The sequence below is a fragment of the Aedes albopictus genome, chromosome 3, assembly GCF_035046485.1.
Source record: "Aedes albopictus strain Foshan chromosome 3, AalbF5, whole genome shotgun sequence".
Lineage (NCBI taxonomy): Eukaryota > Metazoa > Arthropoda > Insecta > Diptera > Culicidae > Aedes > Aedes albopictus.
In genome coordinates this window covers 146392102-146415249 of record NC_085138.1, presented here as the reverse complement: position 1 = coordinate 146415249, position 23148 = coordinate 146392102, and the positions used below count along the sequence as shown (strand labels likewise).

General features: G+C 41.8%; 1 protein-coding gene across 1 annotated transcript in view; it reads left to right on the top strand.

Moving 5' to 3' along the window:
• Positions 1-6770: 6770 nt before the first annotated feature.
• The window catches only part of LOC109424060 (probable cyclin-dependent serine/threonine-protein kinase DDB_G0292550), a 29538-nt gene continuing 13160 nt past the window's right edge, over positions 6771-23148 (top strand). The window contains exons 1-2 of the mRNA XM_019699136.3: positions 6771-7596; positions 16475-17490. Of these exons, the coding sequence (XP_019554681.3) occupies positions 7299-7596; positions 16475-17490 (1314 nt within the window). The 5' untranslated portion in view covers positions 6771-7298. The remainder of the gene's footprint in view (positions 7597-16474; positions 17491-23148) is intronic.

Here is a 23148-nt window from a genome sequence, read left to right as displayed (position 1 = left end):
CTTTTGTCCATACAAAAATTTTGAAATTTGTATGAAGCGTAGACTTTGGCCAGACTCCTCCTACCCCCCCAAAAGTCTACGTTGTTTATGAACGGCCCCTGGCCAACTTTTCTGGGCCCATCTTGATGAGTTCAGCTGCGATACCATCCTTACCAGCTGCTTTGTTGGTTTAGAGCTGGTGAATGGCATCCTTAACTTCTCTCAGCGTGGAAGTTGGTTCATTTCCGTCCTCCGCTGCACTGGCGTCGTCGTTTCCTCCGCTGCCGTTGGCTCCCATGCCTACGTTCTCCACGCCGTTCAGGTGCTGATCGATCATCCCTATAGCTGCTACAGAGAACGCCACTAATCTTAGCCCCTTATAACCTTATAACTCGCTTCATCTGCTTCCCGATCACTGTGAAACCGGCTCCATATTCTGCCTTATCGCCGCCACTAAGGTAGATGTTGTATTTGAAGGAAGTGTTGGCAATGGAAATCACTACCCTATATTCACTTTTTCCAGATCTAGGCCACCGCAACTCCTTCATCGGATCCACGCTCTTTCAACTGTCTCCACGAGCCAAAATATTCGTTTTTCTTTCTTTCGTCATTTTTAGAGTTTATTCAAAAATTCAACATTCACATGGAAAGATTAATATAATTAAAGAAGACTGCATAGATTTTCCGGATTAGCATTAAAATTAATTGAAAAGATAAATGAACATTTTCCACTTTACTTTATCTTGTCGGCGCGTTTCGAAGCACTCTCCCTCACTTAAGGAGTAAACGTCCTGTTTTTGCCTTCAATCGCGCCACCTGTCTTCCATTTCCATGCGTCACAACACTAAACAACGGACGTCAACTTCATGATGGAATTCCGCCCGCCCGTCCCTTCCATCCATACCAATGCCGATCGGAAAATCTCGGCGTCGCATCAAACAAAACACACTCACCACCACCTCAAGATTTTCCGAGCTCACCATCGCTCGCTGCTTTGCTGTGTACGCACGCATTTCCCACCCCCTACCGTCACAACAGTGTAGGTAGTGTTGCTGCGGCGATGCATGCATGTCGCACTCTCACACCTTCACAGCAGCACGCAAGGACGACGATGACGACGACGACGGTAGTTGGTCAGGAGCCCACAGGACGCAGGACGACGAGCATTGTCCTCCTCCGATTGTACGGGACAGCCAGCAGCGTGCTCACTCACACTCGGATTTCTCGGTAGGTACCGTAAAGGGGTGGGAAATTTGGTAGGTATTCATTCACTGCCGGCCGATACAAGTCTTAGAGCAAATTAGGACATTAGATGTTTTTTTCAGTTCAAGAGGTTTTTTTTTACGCGGGGGATACGTACCGCGTAAAAAAAAAACTAAGTTCAAAATTAAAAAAAACCCGCGTAAAAAAATCTCAGCATTTCTCGACGAATCATGCAAAAATAAGACGATTAATTTTTTTTGTATCGAGTTTTCATTTACGCGGCCGCGTAAATGAAAACCGCGTAAAAAAGACCTGACTGTATTGAGGATATATACTCACGATCAAAAGTTTAGGGTCACCCCCTCAAAAACAGTCAAATTAACTTTGAACATGATTTAGGTGAAACTTTTATAAAAATATTTATGTAAACTTAACCCATATAATTTAAACCTACGGTAGTGTCGCTGGCAATTGGGTCGACCAAATTCTAATGCCGTTTTTCTTTTTGAACCTGGGTTGGAACTGGATTGGCGGAAAATGTGTAAACAAACAACGTCAAACAAACTTTAGTACAAGCGAAACCGAAGTCGGGTTGGGGTTGAAACTGTGATCTGATCCAGTTCCAACCCAGGTTGGAACTGGATAATAAAGAAAAACGGCATAAGATGAAGCGGTAACATAACCTGTTTTCTATTGGCTTTCAACTGGTTTTCACCGAACTTAAAATTAATAACCAAGGCTGATTGACAAAATTTTCTTTTAATCTATCTAAAAGATCTTCAGAAGTGTATGCACAAATTGCTAGTTTTTTTTTCAATAACATCGCTCAACAAATGGTTTTCTATAGAAAACTTAGAAAAATCACCGACTTCAGTAAAATTTTACCAAAATCTCAACCGTAATTTTTTTTTACCGGAAAAAATCGGTGACGTTTACCGAACCTCGTTGAAATTTGACAGATAAACGATAACATTTTACCGAAATTTGGTAATTTTTATAGAATTTCGGAAAAAAAAAACCATTATTGAACGCTCAGCAGTTGAGATTTCGGTAAAAAATACTGAACGGGACTAGCTATGTATGCAAAAAATTGAGCTGGATAAAAATTTCAAAATAGTAGTTTACAAAACAAGGTGCAGAATGAAGATTTTTACAGCACGAGTCGTTTTTTGCAATTGCATAAATTACCGCTTGAGAATAGTTTTGATAATACTTTTTCATTAAACTGCACACTTATGGTCATATCCAAGTATAAGAAAGTCTAATCATAGCAAGTTATAATGTGCAGTTGTCACAATTTCTAAAAAAAATTGCGTCCAGAAGGTATCAAGAAATTGATCAGAACTGAAAATAGTGCTGTAATGGTTCATTACGCAACGCAAATCAGTGAATGAACCATTACAGCACTGCTAATTTGGTGTGGGAAAGTAGGCCTTTTTATGGCAGATTTGCGTGAGGTAAACTAGCCTATTACGATGAAAAATAGGTCAGTGTAGGTCAGTGTTATTAGTAGAAAAATTAGCCACATAATGTCAATGTCGCGAGTATTCGTGTGACCAACATCTAGTTTGCCACGCCCTTGCAGCGTCAGTACCGGCCCTAGAAGTGTCAAACCATTTTTACAACCAAAACAAAAGATCCACAACAACATCTAAATAAATACATCTGAGGTATGAAATAAAATAAATTATCCCTTAAAAGCGCAATGTTGTTTTAAAACAACATACCTAAAAACGCTCCAAAATAATTGACCTTCACTTTTATTATTAATTATTAATTTATTTTTTAAATCAGTTTTTATTGTCGTGCGCCTTTAAGGGTTATTTTACTGGCTACAGCGCCATTAGCGATCTAATTTCTCATACATCTACTGTGTTATTCGTATCTATTATACAATCATTAGTTTGAATTAAAAACATGGACATACACTCCATAAAGCTGGAGCGTGTATTTTACTTTTAGTGAAATTTAATCGTAGTTTTCTGTATGCTGCGCTGAACATTTTTGAGCTCGTTTCCATGTACATATTAAACACATTAAACAACTGCGTAAGCCATGATTATTTGATGAGATATTTGAAATGTTTCATGAAATTGCGATTGAAATAATCAAAGATTGCCTTGGAGATCACGATATTTAAACTGGATAATAAACTGAATCCCCATCCCCCTAACGATTTTTGCGTTTGAATTAAATTTTCAAGTCTTACTGAGCATTTGAGATGGGGACAAGGGAGTTTCCAAGAAGTTCCCAGAGAGCCCTAGAAATGGACTTCAGATGTGTTTCAGGGGGTTGTTTCAAGGGCATACACCTTCTTGAAACGCCTATAAAACGCCCGAAATAATATTGAAACGCCCCTGAAATTTCCGTAACCCCATTTGAAACAACCCTCAAAACCCTTTGAATGCATTTAAACTGTCCCTTGAAATCATCTGAATGCCATGAAATGCCTGTAGAGCTAGTACAGCTATTTGCCTCTGGCACAGTTATGAAAGCTTTCACTCATGTGGCGCAGTGGTGGGCACGCTTGCCGTTAACCGTTAACGCATTTCGGGCGAACCTTTGCTGCTATTCCCACAAAGGTCACTCATAAGTTCACTATCATTGATCCCCCTTGAAGCGTTTCTGACATGCCTTCAAACGCCCCACCTCTTGTTACCCCCCGAAACTCCATGAATTCCCACTCCTGGGTTTTCCTGCTACCCCCTGAGACTCCCTTGAAACGCCTCTGAGATCTCCTTTTACTTCTGAAACTTTCTGAAACGCCCCTGAGATCTCTTGATGTACCATGAAACCTCCTAAGACTCCTTTGTAACGTCTATGAGATCTCCAGGAAATTCTCGCCGAATCCAGACCGTCAAGTCTGGAATTTCAATTTTGTTTTAGCTTATTCGCTAGAAAATGATAAAAAGGATGAAAACCTCTTTGGTTGGGTTAGATTGATGGACCCTTCGCTTGCCAAGGGGCTGACAAGGCGACAAAAATGACGATTTTTCATCAAATTGCACCTAAATAGGGTCCTAAAATTAAAGACGAAATCTCGCTTATATTGAATAATACGATCAAGCATGGTATTCTAATCGGAATTGTACTTTACTCGAACTTGAAAAACAAAGGAATAATGAGAAAATTTAAAATAAGTAAAATGGTAAATAGTTCTACTTTGACATTTGAGGTCAACCTTGTGTGACTGAGCTCGACTTTTTTCGCACTGGGATTTCAAAAATGTTCCTATCTGACATACACGGTGAAAAAAAACACACAAAGTATGTGTTATAAGCTAGGGACGAGACAAAAGGCTAAAAAAATAAAAATTATATATTTTCAACTATGGTGAATAAAAACGTCAAAAAATGAGTAATTATGTACTCTTGAACCATATATTGTGGTTTAAAACAAGAATCCCGATGGGACTTTAGGAGCCTATTATCGCGTAATATCTCGAAAAGACCTTTTATTTGAAGTTGAAAAGACCCCCTTGAAACGCCGCTGAGATCTCCTGGTATCCAATTAAACTCTCTGAAACGCCACTGAGATCCCATCAAATTCCTCTGGGACGACTCTGATACCTCCTTGAACGCCTCTGAGACATCATGGTACCCTTTGAAACGCTCCTAAGACCTTCTGGAAGTTCCGTGGAACCCTTGAGACCCTAACACGCACTCCCTTGAAACACCCCTGAAATCTCCTGGCCCCCCTGAAGTTCCTTAGAATCCCGCTGAGACTCCGTGAAACGTTGAAGCACAACTAAGACCCTCTATAGCCCCCTGGATGCCCTAGAAACAATCTGATACGACCTTGAGATCACCTTAAACGCTTCAGAGTCCTCATCGTACCCCTGAATCCCCTGAGAATCTCTCTCTTTAAACGCCCCTGAGATTTCTTGATACCCTGTGGAACACCCTGAAACTTTCAGGAACTCCGCTGGAGCCATTGCAACGGTTCCGGATCATTTGGCCAAATGCCATTTTGCGAATGCCGTTTGGCCGAAAAATGAATAATGAACTCAAGTGAGCATATCACTGTTCTTCACATCAGTATAACTCAAAAGAACAGCCTTTGATTCATAGAAGGACAAATCTTTGCCAAAAAATCACAGGTTCTACGCCATGTGATTCCTGAATGGTAAAATTTGTAAGAACAGTCCAGGGGGAGCGACACTAGTTTTGCCAAGCAAAAAAACCTCAAAAAAAGCTGAAAAAGCCCAAAAAAAATTTTGCAGGTTTTACCGGGTTTTTTCGACTTTTTTGGACTTTTTTTTGGGTTTTTCGGCTTGGCAAAACTAGTGTCCCCCCGGAAAAGCCAATGATTAAAAAAAGGGAAATAATTCTGGTGATAATATATATTATGGTGATAATAAATTAGTCTATGATAATATTCTCAGCTAGAATGTTACCCGGAGTGTGCCGTCACCCATTAATTTATTTTATCATAACTCGGCCAAACGGAATTTGGCCAAATGGCCGGACACCCCGTTGAAACCCCTAGAGGAGCCCCGAGGCAACTTGGAATTCCTCTTGGGACGTCCTGAAACGCCCTTGAAGGTCCATCGGACCCCCTTGAAGGCCTCTCAAAAACCCCTGAAACGCAGCTGAGTTCTCAAGATACCCCTCCGAAACCTGATGGGACCGCCTGAAACACCTCTGAAACATCCCTTTCCCCAAACCCATTGGGATCTCTTTGAAACGTCCTTGAGATCTATTGATACCTTCTGAAACTCAATGAAACGCCCCTCAAACACCCCTGAGACCTTCTTGAATGCCTCTGAATCCTCATGGTACCCCTTGAAACCCTCTTGGACCCCATTTGAAACGCGCCTGAGATCACCTAGTATCTCCTAAAACTCCCTGAAATGCTACTGAGACCCCCTGAAATGCCCCATGGGATGGCCCCTAGACCCCCTTGAACACGCCTCCAAGACCTGATGGTAGCCTTTGAAACGGTCTTGAGATGATTTGGTACCTCTTATAACTCTTCTGTAACTCTTTGAAACGTCTTTGAGACCCTCTGGAAGCTCCCTGGCACCTCCTGAGACCCTTTGACGCGTTCCTGAGGCCCATTGACCCCCCAGAGATCCCCTGAAACGCCTTTGAGACCCCCTGAAGCTCCCCTGAGACCCCCTGAAGCGCCTTGAGACCCCCTGATAAAAGACTGAGACACTCTTAAACGCCTCTGGAAACTTATCGTAACTCCCCTCAAAGGGACCCCTTGGAAACGTCCCTAGTACACTCTGAAACGCTCCTGAGACCTGTTGGAATTCCCCTGGAACCCCCTGAGACCCCTTAAAGCGCCCTTGACGTCCTGAAACGCCCCTAAAACCCTATGGGACCCCAATGAAAACCTTTGAAACACCCTTGAGACCTCCAGGTTCCTCTCTGGAACCCGCGGGGACCGCCTGAAATACCTCTCAGATCTCTTGGTAACTCCTTTGAAACACCCATGTAATCTCCCTTCGCTATCTTCTATAAACGCACCCTAGCCACCCTAGACCACTTTACTACACATCTTTCTATTTCGTTCCTCAAGAAAATTAGAAAACAACAGGACCAACACCTGTCAAGTCCTGTTGTTTTCTAATTTTACCACCGACTAGGACAACGACACCCCACTCTACGGTCACCCAGCCATTCGCGAATCGTTTTTCCGCACTTGTGCGCCACCAAGTCAGCAGACCACGTCCTCAGTAGTGGTATAGGTAGTTTTGGTGCTGCAGTTTTCATCAAGCTTTCCACCCTTCTCGTTATAAATTTTCCGTCTGTCTTTTGTGTCCTGTCTGTCTGTCTGCCTATTTCAAAGAAATCCTGATGGAGGATGATGGTGTGAAAATGTCAATCAAATTTTAAGTTTTCTCGTTCGTTCGTTGATCGCGGATTTCGTCGTGTGTTTGATTTCGGATTAATATTTTGGCGATACCCCGTTTCGAAAAGATAACGATTTGCAGAGCAAACAAGTGCACAAGAAAAAAAGATTTCCTCGCGTGAGACATGAGTGCGATGTGATGTGCTGAGAGGACGTTGTGGATGAAACCAATTCAGTTTTTACAGTGTGTTTCTTTGCTTCCTGTTCGAGAGTGGTGTCCTGTTGAATTCTAGTTCAACACCTTCCCCCATTAAAGGATGAATTTCTCGGCATTCGGGGGTCCATTTTCCGGGATCCATCAGTTTGCGGCCAAGTTCGGGAGCAATGACGGGGCATTTACCAGCACGACGAATTCGGCGGCGGTGGCGGCCGTGACTGGAAATGGCGCCGGACCAGGAGGACTCGGCGGGGCGGGTGCAGCCGGAGGAGGCAGTGGAAATGCTGCGACTGCTGGTGTTCCCGTCAGCTTGGGTGGCATCAATATTGGCCAGCAGGATCTCAATCGATACCACGGGGCGACCAATGGGAACCACTTCAATCAGAATTCTACCTCAAGTAAGTTGGGAAGAAAAATCGGGAAAAGGACATCATTCAATTACAACACAGGAATGAGAGCGTGGGTGTGTGAGGTGATGATGTGTTGCATACGTTTGGGGGTATTTTTCCTGGAAATGCTGTGTGGTCGTGTCGTGTCTGCTGACTGCTGCTCGTCGCCGCGTTCGCTTTTCTTTGTTGGGAGGGGTGGGTGGTCGGTTGATAGCAAAATTCACCCAGTGGGGTGAGTGCACTTTGTTGCGAGGGGTGATTCACTGGTTTATTTGATGATAATGTGGCAAAAATGTGTTGGTTCGTTATTTTTGACATTCATTTCTAGTTATTTCTGTAACGAAAGTTGATGGATGTTATGATAAATAATATTATGAGTAGTCAAGCGTTTTTTATAGATAAGTTGTCCCGCTGATTTAGAATCTGACCTCAGAACGTGTACACCACGTTTAGTTTGCTAGAAAATAGGGGTTTATTTCTATTTTATTGTCTAGGTCTGATCACTGCATGACTTTATGAAAATTAATTTTTATTGGGTTTTCTCGGTGATTTTAATACTACTCAAAGAAGGAGGGAGCCACGAGTCTAGGGCTCGTAGTCTGATACTATATTGTTTACTGTTTAAGTATACTGTTTAAAAACTGTAATTTTAAATTTAGTATCGGCTCATCCGCTGATTCTAGATCTTAAATCACAAACTTTTAGAGTTCAGATTTCAAATTTTTTTTTATTCGTATTAACGAGATTTTTAGCCCTAGGGTAGTTCATCTCGGGACCCACGCTTTACTTCCCTTCCGAAGGAAGAACTCACATTTTTTGTGAGTTTGTCCGGAGTGGGATTCGATCCCAGGTCCTCGGCAATATATTTTATTTTTCTCAACACAATTTTCTCTTAACGTTACTTTCTCAATTCACTTTGATTTTCGTTGCCTCAATGGTGTAGGTGCAAGGGCGAAACCAGCTTTTCGATCAGGGGAGGAGGCGAGCACTCTTAGCAAATTTATACGTACTAGCTTCAATAACTAAACGTAACAAGATAAAATTGAATATAATATCATTATATTCTATAAGCATTATATAACTCTTCAGGAGCCACGTTTTTATATTTTGTACAATACGTTGGAAAAAAGCTAGACAGTTCTACACAAATCTGCGTGGTGCTGGTAGCGGTGGCCAATTTCTGGAAGATTAAGGATTTTTCTTTACTCATGAATTATTTCTTCTGAATCTCATAATAGTTTTTTATGCAATTCAGTATTATAATTTCTATTTTATATAACTCATTTTGGTATCATAATGGCCAACTTTTCTCAACTGGTTCATAATGCAGCTGAAATGAGTTGCATAATGAAAAATAGTTGTATAATGAAAAATTCATTGCATAAAATTTTGTATGGAACTCGTTGCAAAACTCGATTTTTTCAGCACTCTTCGTATTTATTCAACTCGGCAAGCCTCATTGGATAAATGTACGACTCGTGCTGAAAAAATCAGCTTTTTGCAACTCGTTACATAAATAACTTTTTTGTTAATATCGATAAAACTTTCGTAATTACATTACATTGTAATAAATTACTGAATACAGCTGAACTCTTTAGGAAAATACGTCCAGGGACATTATGGCCTCGGACGTTATGATACTGCGCCCGATGAATCGCTGCAATGTGAAAGAAAAGTCTGGAGGAATTTAAGAAGGAATTTTTAGAGGAATACCTGGTGCATGTAAGTACTTATATTTCTTTGAAACAAGTCACAGTGACTTTTGCGCAACCAAAACCTGCGTTACCTCTACCCTTCTGTGACATGTGTGTAGCTTGGAGGAATCACCAAGGACTATTGTAAAAATTCCTGATGGAATTCCCTGAGTAAATTCTGGTGAAACTGCCGAAAGGATTCCTAAAGGAGTCCCTGGAAATTTTTAGGGCAACTTCTTGGAGAAATTCTAAAATAAATTTCTGGAGAAATCTCTTACAATAATCGGAAGCAGGTCCCTAATGAAATTTCTGAAGGAATCCTGGGATAAGTCCTATAACAATCGTTGTAGAAAACTCTTGGGGCATTCTTTATTACACCAACGAACCTAACCTCAAAATGACTGACAATTCTCAGGTCATTTTGACAGATGTAATATGAGCATGAAAAGCACGGCAACAAGTCAAGTGCAAGTCAAAATGACCTGAGAATTGTCAGTCATTTTGAGGTTAGGTTCGTTGGTGTAATGAAGAATTCCCGGGGGAATTTCTGAAATTTTTTTTTTTGGAAAAATCTCTGAAGGACTTTCTGAAGAAGCACCCTCAACACATCCCTGAAAAAAAAAAACTCCTATAGGAATCTCTGGAATTCCTTCTTGAAAAAATCAATTGATAATTTCTAGAAGGTTTTTTTGGAGAAAAAAGAACCATATACCCCTGAAAGAATCGCAGGATGAGTTTCTGAAGGAATTCCTTTGCAGAAGCTGCAAGGGATATTCTTGAAGGAACTCACGGATAGCTTCCTGAACAAAACCGTGGAGGAACTCCTAAAAGATTTCATGGAGACACTTACGGAAGAATTCCTGGATGACTTCTTGAAGAATTTCTTCGCTTCTGTATGCATCACTCTAATATTATCTTAAAGAATTCTAATACAAACCGCTGGAGGAATTTCTTCAGAAATGTATTTAAAAAAATCTTCAAGTAATCCTGGAGAAATTCTTGGGTGCTCCCCTGGAACAGATGATGGAAGAATTTATGAAATTTCTAAAGGAACCCCTGAATAAATTTTCAAGGATATCCCGTAGAGAATTTCTGAAGGAATCACTAGAGGAATTCCTGGAGAAATACCTTGAAGAATTCACGGAGCAATCTCTGGAGGAATTCTTGAAGAATTCTATAGAGGAAACGCTGTCAAAATTCTAGGAGGAATACCTGGAGGAATCCCTAGAGGATTTTCTAAAAGTATATCTGAAGGAATCCTGTTACAAATAAAAAAAAATATAATAATAGCCCGCGTTGGGTGCCAAATTACAACAAACAATGATAGAACCCTATAAATGCTCTATTTTATTTTTCATTACGAAAAATAAATAGAACATTTCAAATGCACATTAAATTATAACTACACGAATTCACATTTACAACACAAAACATAAAAGTGGCCAGTTATCCTCAAAGGAATAACAATTTACGATCACAAGATGGCGAAGTTTCATTTATTGGTTTTGGTCCATCAGTCAATCCTGGAACAGTGTTTTGTTTGGCTGATTCCATTTTTGGTAACAGTATTTATTCTGTTTTCATAGTTTATTTGTGTCTAGGAAAACTAATCCTAATTGGCCATCCCGAATCGGGTTTTAATGCAAGACGGCTGCATGTTGATGTCCCTGCTAGGGAGCAGTTTGCCTGTCTCGCAGTAATTTGTCGCCAGAAATGACCTTAATGTGTGCAACCACTCCGGTTGCTAGGGCTGTATTTCTCCTGAGTGATGGAAGAACCCTACAAATACCCATTAAAATTAGTAGAATATTCACAAGCTAAAATCGAACATGTAACAGAAAAATAAACTGGTAACACAACCTTCACCAACGGAGAAAGAAATTTTTGTGGATGATTGCAAAGCATCCACAAAAATTTCGTTGGGTTGAATGTAGGTAAGGCTTTGAAGAGGCTGATTAACTTCTAAACTAGCTTAAGCTAACTTATTCTACACAACATCGAACAAATCAAATTCCTGAAAGGAGATCGAGTGTTGCTTAAACGGTAACGGTAACGGTAATAACGGTTGCGGTAACAGTAACGGTACTGAATTACTCTTCCTGCACCATGGGTGCCAGAAAACGAGAGAATTCAACGCCAAACTTGGCGCCAGAAAACTAATCCTAAAATAGCCTACAAATAAGCAATCGCGTCTTCAATGCCTGTGTTACAACAAGGACAACACAGTGGGTTTATCAGTTGGGCGCCATTTTACAAAATACAACATGGAACCCTACAAATGCAAGGGCCCCACGTTGGGCGCCATGTTACAAAAATAAAAGAAATTAATTATTACAAAGGATTACGATACACATAGAACCTTACGAATGTACAAATAAACGACATTACATATTAACGCAACACGACACAAAACATATATGTGCCCTGTTATCCAGATGGATAACTCCTTCCGATCACAGGATGACGAGGTTTCATTTATTGGTTTAGGTCCATCAGTCATCCTGGAATTGTATTTTTTTTTAGTTCACAGCATTTGTTGCTGTGTTCATAGCTTGGTTTTGTGTAGGAAAACTAATCCTAATCGGGCATCCCGTTTCAAGGTTCGATACTTGAGCTCAAGAACTTGAAGTCCGTGGCATGTCTAGTACTTGACCGCTGCCTGAAATAGCCTGAAAGTTGGCAATCAATATTGGATTGCATTTTATATTTTGGCAGAACCCTATAAATGTGCATTAAACTCGGGGAATATTTACAACTTAAAATGAAACATTTAACACAAAGAACGCACGAATATAAAATTCATAACACATTTAACAATTATTCTGTCTTATAATTGTAACAAATATTTATACCCGTAACAATCCCTGGAGAAATTCCTGGAACAATCCCTCCTAGAATTCCTGGAGGAATCTCTGAAATAATTTCTGGAGGAATTGCTGGAGAAATCCTTGGAGAAACTTGGAGAAATTCTGAAGGAATCCCTGAAGAAATTCGCGGAGAAATCTATAAAACAATTCCTGGAGGAATCCTTGAAGCAAGTCCTGGAGGAATGTCTGGAAGAATCCTTGGAAGAATCCCTAGAGGAATCCCTAGAGAAATTCAAAGAGGAATCCCTCAAACAATATCTGGAGGAATCTCTGGAAGAATTTCTGTAGGAATTCCTGGAGGAAAGCTTAGAGGAACTCCTGGAAGAATGTCTGGAGGAATTCCTGAAAGAATGCATGGAACAATTCCGAGAGGAATTCCTGAAGGAATCTCTAGAGCAGTCCTTGGGGGAATCCCTAGAAGAATTCTTGGATGTGTTCCCGGAGGAATCCCAGGGAAAAATCCTGGAGGAATTCTTGTTGAAATTCCTAAAGGAATCCCTGAAGCAATTCCTGGATGAATCTCTGAAAGAATCCCTGGAGGAATTCTTAGAGGAACTCCTGGAGCAGTTCCTGGAGAAATTCCCAGTGAAATTCTTGGAGGAATTCCTAAAGCAATTTCTGAACGAATCTCTGGAGGTATTCCTGGGAGTATGTCTGGATAAATCCCCGAAAGAATATATGGAGAAATTCGTGGAGGAATTCGAGACAAGAAATTCCTTTATAAATTCCTGGAGCAATTCCTGAAAAAAAAAATCTGGAGAAATTCGTGGAAGAATTTTAAAAGGAATCCTCGAAGGATTTCTGGAGATATTGATGGAGGAATTGTTGTAGAAATTTCTGAAGTAATTCTTGGAGGAATTCCAGAATCAATTCCCGGATGAGTTCCTCGAGAAATTTCAGGGATAACTCCTGAAGGAATTCCTGGGGGAGTCCTTGGAGAAATTCCTGGATGAAATCCTGGAGGAATGCCTAGAAAAATGCCAGGAGCAATGCCCAGAGGGATTCCTGAAAGAATTCTCAGAGGAACCTCTAGAGAAATCAGTACAGAAGAAATCGCAAAAATAATTCGTGAAGAAATCCTGAAAGAATCATAAGAAGAGTTCATGAGGAAACCCCAGTAAAAGTTCTATAAGCAATAAGAGGAATTCCTATGGGAACCCCTAAACCATTCCTGGAGGTAGTCCTGGATTAATTCCTGGATGATTCCCTGAAAGTCTTCCAGGAGGAATTCCTAAGGAATCCCAAGAAGAGTTTCTGGAGAAATCCATGAGGGAATTTTTAAAATAATACCTTCACTTATTTCTGAAACAATCATAGAAGAGATTCCCGAGTAAATACCTGGAGGATTTCTTGGAGGTTTTTTTGAAGAGGAATCCCGGAAGCAATCCCATGAGGATTGCTTAGGAAATCCCAGGAGAGCTGATTATTTTTTTTCTCAAAAACTGTACAAGTTACAAAATTTCTAGTGTTAAATATAAAATCAGCAGGTCAACATTTATTAAATACAAATGTACATTTCAATGGACATTGGCAAATTTCTAATTGAATAAGTAGAAAAAGTTCTTCTTCTTTCAGGCTCGGCGTTTAGTGTTCTTTGGAAGCGCCCATTATTATTAAAACAAACTAGTTCAAAACTTTTTTCTTGTAACAGAAAGAGTGGAAGTTCAATTAGCAATTAATGCTAAAAAAGTATTGTTTTAAAACGTCCATACCTTTGGAACAACTGCATGAAAAAAGAATAACATTTTCAAACTCGATATTCTCGAAACATTGATTTCTGAGTTACTTGATTCTAGCAGGGGACGATATGTTTCTCCAAAACATAATTGTGAAAGACTTTGAAAAATTACTCTAGTTTTTTTTAGGGATGAATCAAACAATCAGTTGGATGTATTCTTCTGTGTTGTCTAAGGCTTCGTTTACAACTGAGAAAAGAAAAAATGTGTTCAATCAAGCTCCCTGAAAAAGATGCTAAATACATTGGATTTTCTGATGGATTGTTCGATAATTGTTCGAAACTGCACAATCGATCAATTACAAACTTCCCAGATTTCCAGATTCTACAGTCGATTGCTATCCTGTAAACTCAATAAGTTCTTCCGGAATTCTGCGAATTATCTTACCGAAAATAATTGAGAAATAACGCTTGAAATAGTTTTGAGACTATAAACAGGTATATAAATGTATATTATAAAATAAAAAAATAAGAATTTTGAAAGGAGTCAGAAATTTTCGTCAGAATTTCATATAAGATTTTCGTCGTTAGATTTTCAAAATTAGCGTTGTAATTTTTACTGTAGTTCTTCAGAATGAATTTAAAGGGATACGTAGAGAAATACTACAAGAAATATGTCATTGTTTCCTTTATGAATACTGCTAATTCACTCAAACAATTTTTATTTATTTCGAGAAGAATTCCGAAAAAATATTCGAGAACTTCTTATACAAATCATCCCACATATTTGCTATGCATTTGTCTATAAAAGTATTCTACTTCGTCATTCATAAGCAATACTGTCAGGAAAATAAAAAAAATAGCGATTGTTTTCTTCTTATTAATTTCTCACTCTTCCAAAAATGTAAGCAAATTATAAAAATAACGCAAAATGATCCTTTAAACCTTCTTAAATCTTCTTAACTTCCTCTGATAGTATTGCTCAGTCCTTTATGAAAATTCGCAAAAAATCCAAGGTTCCTAGTAAAAAAAAAGAAAACAACTCAGACTTGCGATTCCACTTTTCTAAAAACTTTGTTATGCATTGTCCAAGAAATTCCTGATGTATCCCAAATGGGTTTCTATCAGAACCGACTAAAAAATAACCTATGTGCCCAAATTTATTATTTATTTATTTATTTATTTATTTGGTAAATTCATGTAACATAAGGCTTGCAGCCTTTTAAATCGCTACAATTGGTAGAAATCGATTGACAATTATGCCTCCATACAATACAAAAATCTACAATTACATATACTCCAATATATACTAGAATTATACTGTTAAGAATTGTTTCAGGCTCCTTTTAAAGTTCACTATTGAAACACATGTTTTGATATTTAGTGGCAATTGGTTCCAAAAGACAATGCCTCTTGCGAACAGAGATTGACTATAATACGAAGAACTATGCTGTGGAATTAGAAGATTTCTATTTCTATCAGATCGTATTGGAGAAATCTTAGAAAACAAATATTCAGGCTTTTTCAAATGTAAAATTTTGAATATTATTACGCATGACCTAAACCTGTAAAAATGTGAGAAATTGCAGCCAATAAGCTCCTTATGCAGATGACTTACTCTCGAAAATCGGTTTAAATTATAAACATATCTAACGCATGAGTTCAATGCAAGTCTCATCCTATCTAACGAAGCAGCAGAGGCATTTAAATTAATGAAATCACCGTAAATGAAGTGGGGTAGAAGCAAGGATTTAAAAAGTTGAAGTTTTATGGATGAATTAAAATGTTTGGTCTAAGTTTAATTTTTTCAGACACCCATAGATTTTGCCGCATTGCGAATTAATCTGATCATCCCAACTTAAATTAGATGTCATAATTATTCCTAAATTTACTACACGATTTTATCTCCATTCAACATCAAATCAGGAAGTGTCAATTACCATATGTTTCTATTTCTGCATAACATATGCTTTAGGATTGTAGATTCTCGTAGTTTTTCAAATTTTGGCATGGCGCGTAAAAAAAGTTCAGAAAAATCTGGGTTTTCTAAACCAATTTAGACAATTTATAAGTTCTAACTATTCTGTGTGTCAAAAGTCATTACTTACTCAGTTTTTGTCACAAATTTTTAGAACTTGGCCACTAAAATACTTATTTAAGCCTCCAATTATTGCTACCAGCCCTATGCTGGAGTTAAAAGTTCCCAATTAAAACATGCTGTGTTAAAATTTGTTTTTTTCAATATAAAAAATCCTTACAGATATGAATGAATATACCTCAGACAAAATGTAAAAATACTTTGATAAAAATACAAAAATATAAAAGCAGCTGTTTATTACGAAAATGATTGTATTCTCGCTTTGTAGGAGAAACTTCAGACAATACAAACGTGGCTGCGACAATGGCCGACCTGGACCCCTGCTCACGTTTTCAAGAGCACCGATCTTAAAAATTCATAAACAAATGTGCTGGATTTGGAAAAGCTGGCTCTTTTTGCAAATGAGTAAAACGGGGTAAACAACGGTTTGATTTGATGCTTAGTTCGTCCTCTAAAGTTTGTGCCTCTAAAGTTTGTATGTAAAATTGCCATGGGATTCCTTGATGTTTCACCTTAAACCACATTCTTCAATTTTATTCTTCTCTTTTTTCAGTGGTTAACACGCCAATGTCATACGGCCAAAACATCACCCTTCCGTACAGTCAACCACAGCCCGACCATGGCTTTGCCAACAATATGCAAACGGATCAAAATAAGCTAAAGAACACGATCAAAGTCGATCGAGACGAGATGATCAATCAGCAAATCCTGCAAAATGTAAACCAATCCTGGCAAACGCTGGCCAACCCGACGAATACGGTAGACTACTCGTCTCACCTGTTGTCAGCCACGCTGCCCATTTCGATACAGCACTTTCTCAAATATTCGGAAACAATAAAGAAAGAGTCGAACGGCGTAGGATCCGGGTTGGCTTCCCCCGGACCGCTGAGTGGACTGATCGGAGTGGAGACTAACGCATTCAATGTGCAGAAAGACTTGCTGAATTTGAAAAATGGCTCGAATTTGAATTTAGCGTTGGGCAACGTTGCTGTTAGCGCCGCTGCAGCCAGTTTAGGTCTTAATCATCAGCACTTTACACATCATACGAATAACCATCAGGACAATAGCCAAAACTATGGAAATCTTAACCAACTACCGATTATTCCCAACAACACGGCTAACTGCCAACAACAGATCACTAACCAATCGAATGGTATGAACGGAACTGTGAACGGAAATGCCACACCAGCCGCAACGACGAATTCCAACAACACCAACAATTCCAACGGAAACGCGGCCAACTCTGGAACGGCCACAACCAAGACGACCGGTAAGGGAAAATCCAAACGCCAAAAGAAAGAAAAGAAACGTAAACCACCGAAGGAGAAGAAACCTCGCCCTAAACCCGGACAGATCCGCGAAACGAAAGCCTTGGACGGATCGCCCCTCTTCTGCTGTCCCGAGTGCCAAATGGCGTATCCGGAGCGTGGCCTGATCGAGCAGCACGTTATATCGCATGCAGTGGAGCGTCGCTTTGTGTGCGATATTTGCCACGCGGCTTTGAAGCGGAAGGACCATCTGACCCGCCATAAGTTGTCGCACATTCCGGACCGGCCGCATATATGCAGCGTAAGTATGATGTTTTGGGACAAATGGACATATACTACTCTGATATTTTGCCGGGTACCTTACCTTTGGTCAATCCATATTAAAGCTGGGTGATCTTTTGCTCTAACCACAACTCTCCAGTTTCCTGGTATACAGGTTCTATTTAGCTGCTAACAACACTATATTCATCGTTTTTCCCTTAGTGGACTACTTACATACTTACTTAAGTACTTTCAGTTGTAAGCACCCATGATGGTACAGAGACTTCGATTCTGGGCGATTACCCGCCATCGTCTTGACCTGTGGCCAGGTCAATTTTCTGTTGACTTCCTTTATTTCCTTGTCGAGGCTGTTCCGCCAGAATTATATACCGCAGGCATCTATTGATGAAGATCTGCAGACGTTGAGTGTTCTCCACTGATACACACCAGGTTTCACTGGCGTACAGCAGCTTGGACTCTCTCCTCTACCTATTGCACACATTCTCATTGTCGCCGAACTTACGCCTCTCCGGAACTACCAAAAAGGCATTGCTTCCTCTAAACTGTTCATCCACATGGCGCCTATTCATCCAACTATCTAGCATCGGGATCAACCTATGAGTCCATCTTCCTTTGGTCTTGATGGAACTGTCCCACGCACGCTGCAATTTGACTATGGAAGTCATCCTGGCAGTCCTGCGTATGCTTCTTGTGCTGCGCATTTCGAAGCCCGCTATGTCCTCCTTGATAAGAAAGTCGATAGGCACCATACCATGCAGAGAACCGTGTGACACGGTACGGTACGCAACCCTCAGGCGCATCAGCCTATAAGTAATTTCCAGCTTACATACTACGGACACTTTCGATATTTGGCGCCGTGTCCCATGCCGGGCCGCCAAACCTTAGTATGGACGTACTGGCGTACACCGCAATGCTATTGGACAACATCTGGGACAGTGTTACTATAGCTGTGGAGGCTCCTTTACAGGCACAATCAACGTGGCAACCGAAGGAACGCTTATCTATCGTCGATCATCTGGACCAAGTGTTTAACGGGGCGTTTCGACGTGATAGTGCAATCGCCTACACTAATCACCGCTTGCTGGTCCGACTTCCGGTAGTACACAACCACCACCTCGAAACTCCGTTCGACCCTGGGGCTTTACCTACGCTAAGGGACTTTGCCATCCCCGCAAGTTACACATCGGTGATCCTCTGCTCATCGCCAGACGCTCCTACGAAAGAAGTCAAGGACTAGGATCATGGCACGGAAAAAGCCCCTCCATACTAACTGGAGATTGTTCTGTAGGAGCCATCACACCTCTCGTCTTGGCCATAACGATCCTGTAGGCGTCACCCCACGGGTTCGTATAGGCGCTCTGACAGAGACCCTCAAAGCAGTCCTCTTTGCTTGCTCTTATCTCGGTCTTCAGCGCGGCTTTTGCAGCGGCGAACACCACCCGCTGTTCGTTTCGCTCTTCCTCAGATCGTGCTCGCTGCATCCGCTGCCTAGCCCGTAGGCAGGCGCGGCGTAGGTTCGCAATCGCGTCGGTCCACCAGTAAGCCGGTGGCCTCCTATTTCTAGGGTGGATTCGCCCAGGCATCGCACGCACGCGAGAGCACCGCCACCAGTTCGTCACCGTCTAAACCTAGTAGGTTTCGCTCACGGGGCGGAGCGCCTCCCTAATACCCTTTCGTCGAAGTATTGTCTATCCGGTAGGAATCAAGACAGACATTCAATCAAAAACTGTCATTTTCTTGGTCCACAAGTGTCGCAACTGTTTCGCATCTAGTGCGCTGTGTTGCTGACAACATCGTGAAGGATGCGCACTACTTTTGACATGATTCAAAAACGTCGCGAGTTGGGTCGCGTCGCGACTTGATTGTGCGACGTCCGGTTTGGTGGCGGCCCGACAATATTATGTCTTCCACCTGCGACTACTTGGCCTTGGCCTAGCCGCCTCTTCTTCTACCCGCTGCCTTCCAACAAACATTATTGTTGTACAACAACTGAATAAGCCGCTCCTAAGCTTGATTTTGAACATTTTGGCTGAATAAGCTGTTATTCAGCTGTCATTGTTACTTGGGCTGTTGTTGGTGTCGATACTGTAGCGAACCCACAGATGATCGCTGTGAGTGTAGCTATCGTCTACTCTCCAGTTCGAACTACTTGTTGGCCCAGGACTACAAAACGTAACGTCAATAATCGACTCCGCACCGTTGCGACTAAAGTTACTTTTGGTACCGACAGTAGCTAGGTCGACATCTAGTAGGGCCAAGGTCTCTTGCAGGATCGCGACCACGAAGCCCTCATAGACCAACTCCTGGACCCAATTGCTGTTGCCGGCGGGTATGGGTCCGCTTTATGGCACAAATGTCACAATTGGAGGATAATGTGCCTCTGGAGCCGACCTTCTTATGGGTCCGCTATGACGGCGATATCCGTCCCCCACTCAAAGACCGCCTGACAAAACAGTTGCTGAACTGCGTTATAGTGGTTCAGGTTCAGCTGCGTTACCTGCACTGGTAAAGATCAGACAAATGGGTGGACTCGTGCAGTCTTGTGCCTTATGGCCTTCGGCGCCGTATCTCCTACACAGTTTGCTCCTGTCAGGGCCTTTGCAGTCCCATGACTTGTGTCCTGTACCCAGGCACCTGAAGCAAACCTCCGGTGGCTCATGGAATGTCAGATGACATACGTACCAGCTTACCTCGATACTCCCTACTTTAACGGACTTATTTACGTCCGCCTCAGGTAGCTGAACCAAGGCTACCTGTGTCCCTGCTAGCCCCTTTCGTAGTCGAACGGTTGCGGTGGCCATCTGCACGTCGCACTGTTGCGCAGTGCCGTGATGGACGCTTCCACTTCGATTACCTCTACCGCTTCGCCAAGAGGCCAAGGGCCTCTTCAGCCAAACTTTTGTAGGCGGCGCCCTTGCGTTCCTTATCGCGCTTCAGTTCTAGAATCATCTCACCCGTACGAGTACGTCTGATACTGCGCACGTCGGTTCCCAGACCCACGTGCTTCACACTTAAATTAAATCGCCGACCTCAGCAAACGGATTGCCGAGAATCCAACAGCCGAGAATTCGGTAATAATTTTTACTGAATCTCGGTAAAAGTTTTACCGAGATGTCGTTAAAACTTTGCCGAGATTTCGGTAATCCAACTTTTTACCGAGATCTCGGCAAATTTCACCGAGACTCGGTAATGGTTTGCCGAAATCTCGGTAAAATTTTTACCGAGAATCAGTAAATATTTTACCGAGATATCAGCTGTTGGATTCTCGGTAAACCGTTTACCGAGATCAATTTCTGAATTTAAGTGTGTTGGCGTCGCTTCGTATCGCCTTCAAGACGTCCGAGTACTTAGACTTGGACTATTCGGTCTTGATGACGAGCGCGTCGCGTCGCCTTTCTCGCGCTTGGCACCTACTTTTTTTACACCTTCTTGGTTCGATGTCCCTGATTTCCTTGACCTACGGTTTTATCGCAGACAGACGTTCAAGTTTGACTCAGCAGCTTGTGTAAAAAACATGGTCGCCACAAATTGCCAAGTGGCAATCAGCGAACAGATGGCGTTAGCGACGTTCATATTCAATCGCTGCCTCACATGTGCGTTGCGACTAACAACTGTCACCACGGTCGTCTTCCAGCCGGATGGCGGGAAAAGACCGCACGTGCTGCACGCTAATAATGTTTCTACATAATTTGTGCAGAGTAAATGACTTTAATTTAATGTCTAAAATCTTTTGCACAAATTAGCGCAGGACTCTTGTAAAATATTTTACACATTATTACTCTTATTTTACATAGATTTGCTTGAATAAAACTACATTTGGATAAACTTCAATCGCATTGGGAAATCTTTGTGAATGTGACGCAAATGTAGGAATGATTTTGGCAGTGTTTGTTTTGATTTTATTTTTCGGTGGGTGGTGAATTTGGTGGTAAGTAAGCGGCTGGAAGCACGTGGTTTCTCAAACTGTCAACTGCACGCGACTGCACTGTGGCAATCGGTTGCCTAGGTGTCGCTAGTGAAAATTTACATAGTGTCCGCCTAGCCTTGTGGGCACCACCAGACAGCTCCTCACCTGACGGCTGTCTCACCCACTTCTGCGAGTGCTTATCACGAGCAGTCGCATCCGCCATACCTTTTGGACTTCCTGCGAAAGCGAAGGCTTCCATCTGGGTAGATTTCGTAACCTTTACTTGCACCGTTTCCACCGCTGCTGCAGTCATCACGAGTCTCACGTGATTCTGCTTGGCATCGTCCATCGACTTACGAAGTCGCAACAGGACCATTTTCATTCAGCAACGTGTACACAGGCAAACGTCAAAGTGATCGAGCACTAGCGCCTCTTGTGGAAGGATCGCAGAAATCAAATGAAATTTGAATTGATCGTTAAATGCATGAGCCAAGCCGTTTTGAAGAGTGTTACGTTTGTTTATCTGTGATCTTGCCAAGCTGCTGCTCAACCACCTTGATCGTGGGCACCTTCGTCAACCACGCTGCGTCCAGTATCTTCACCGGCTGGCTTGCCGGGGAATGGATCAGAGCTTCCACGCTGGAGCTTCGTGCGCAGCTTCCCACACCTAAGACCTCGCATCTCCTTAACGGAAACCTCACCAACCCCCTTCTTGCGACGGGGTTAACCACGCTACTACCACTTCCTCCTGTTTGATTTTGGTTTTTGTTCAATATGTTTTTCATGCTTAATCCCACGAGTTGCACGGGAAAGAAGGTCCACCACGCCAGAGCCGTGCATTAACGCGGTAAGGAACGAAATGATGTGGGGGTACCCAGGTATCTTACAAGGCTCCGTTAACGATCGAGCATCTGTTTCACCCCCTCGATCACTCATTTTTCGTCACGGGTCACTTGACACTTTGAATAGGGGTTAGTAGTCCTATTCATAGCCAGCGACTACGTGGCTGGTCCCGGGACTGTAATCCCTGCTGTCTCAATGAATGATGTCTACACCTGCGCCTTGAACGCTGCTGGATGGTCGTTTTTTATGTTGTTTGCACTGTATGCACCTCTGGAAAAAAGTTAGAGATCATGTGGACAGTACTGGGCGGTGTGGCACAGCTGCTTGTAGTTGATGCAGTTCATTAGGGTAAAAGGGTATAATGCAACCCACCGGGGCAAAACGCCTCCCTTCATTTTCTAGCGATTCAAGCGCTTTTCGCATGCATGATCGATTAGAAATCTTAAATATTGAAGAATAATTGCCATCAAGCTGGTCCGTTAGTTGATTGGTACAGAAAAGCAATAAAAATATCACAAAGTCTGAAATCGAGGCTTTTGGCGTAATATTTTACCTCTTGTAAGCTGACTTCATTGTAAACGAAGCTACTTCTGTTCGCTTGTGTTATTTTGCAACTTTTATGCAGTTAAACACTTGTCAAAAGACCCTCCTAGGATAAGCATGTGGTGGAATTATCCCCTTGGACAGTTTTATCACGGGGCTGGACGTTTTTCTTTTGATGGGGCGTATTGCCCCGTTTGTTTTGAAAAGGCAAATTTTGGAACGTTTTCGAAAAACGTTTTAGGGCTTCCATAACCGGTCCTCCAAAGGCAAAGTTCGCACGCAACACTTCGCCCTTCGCAGGCCAAGGATTCGTCAGCGACCTTCCCCGAGATCTCGACTTGGTGGCTTGGAGGGTAGACGTGATACTCAAGCGTAAAAAGCTCA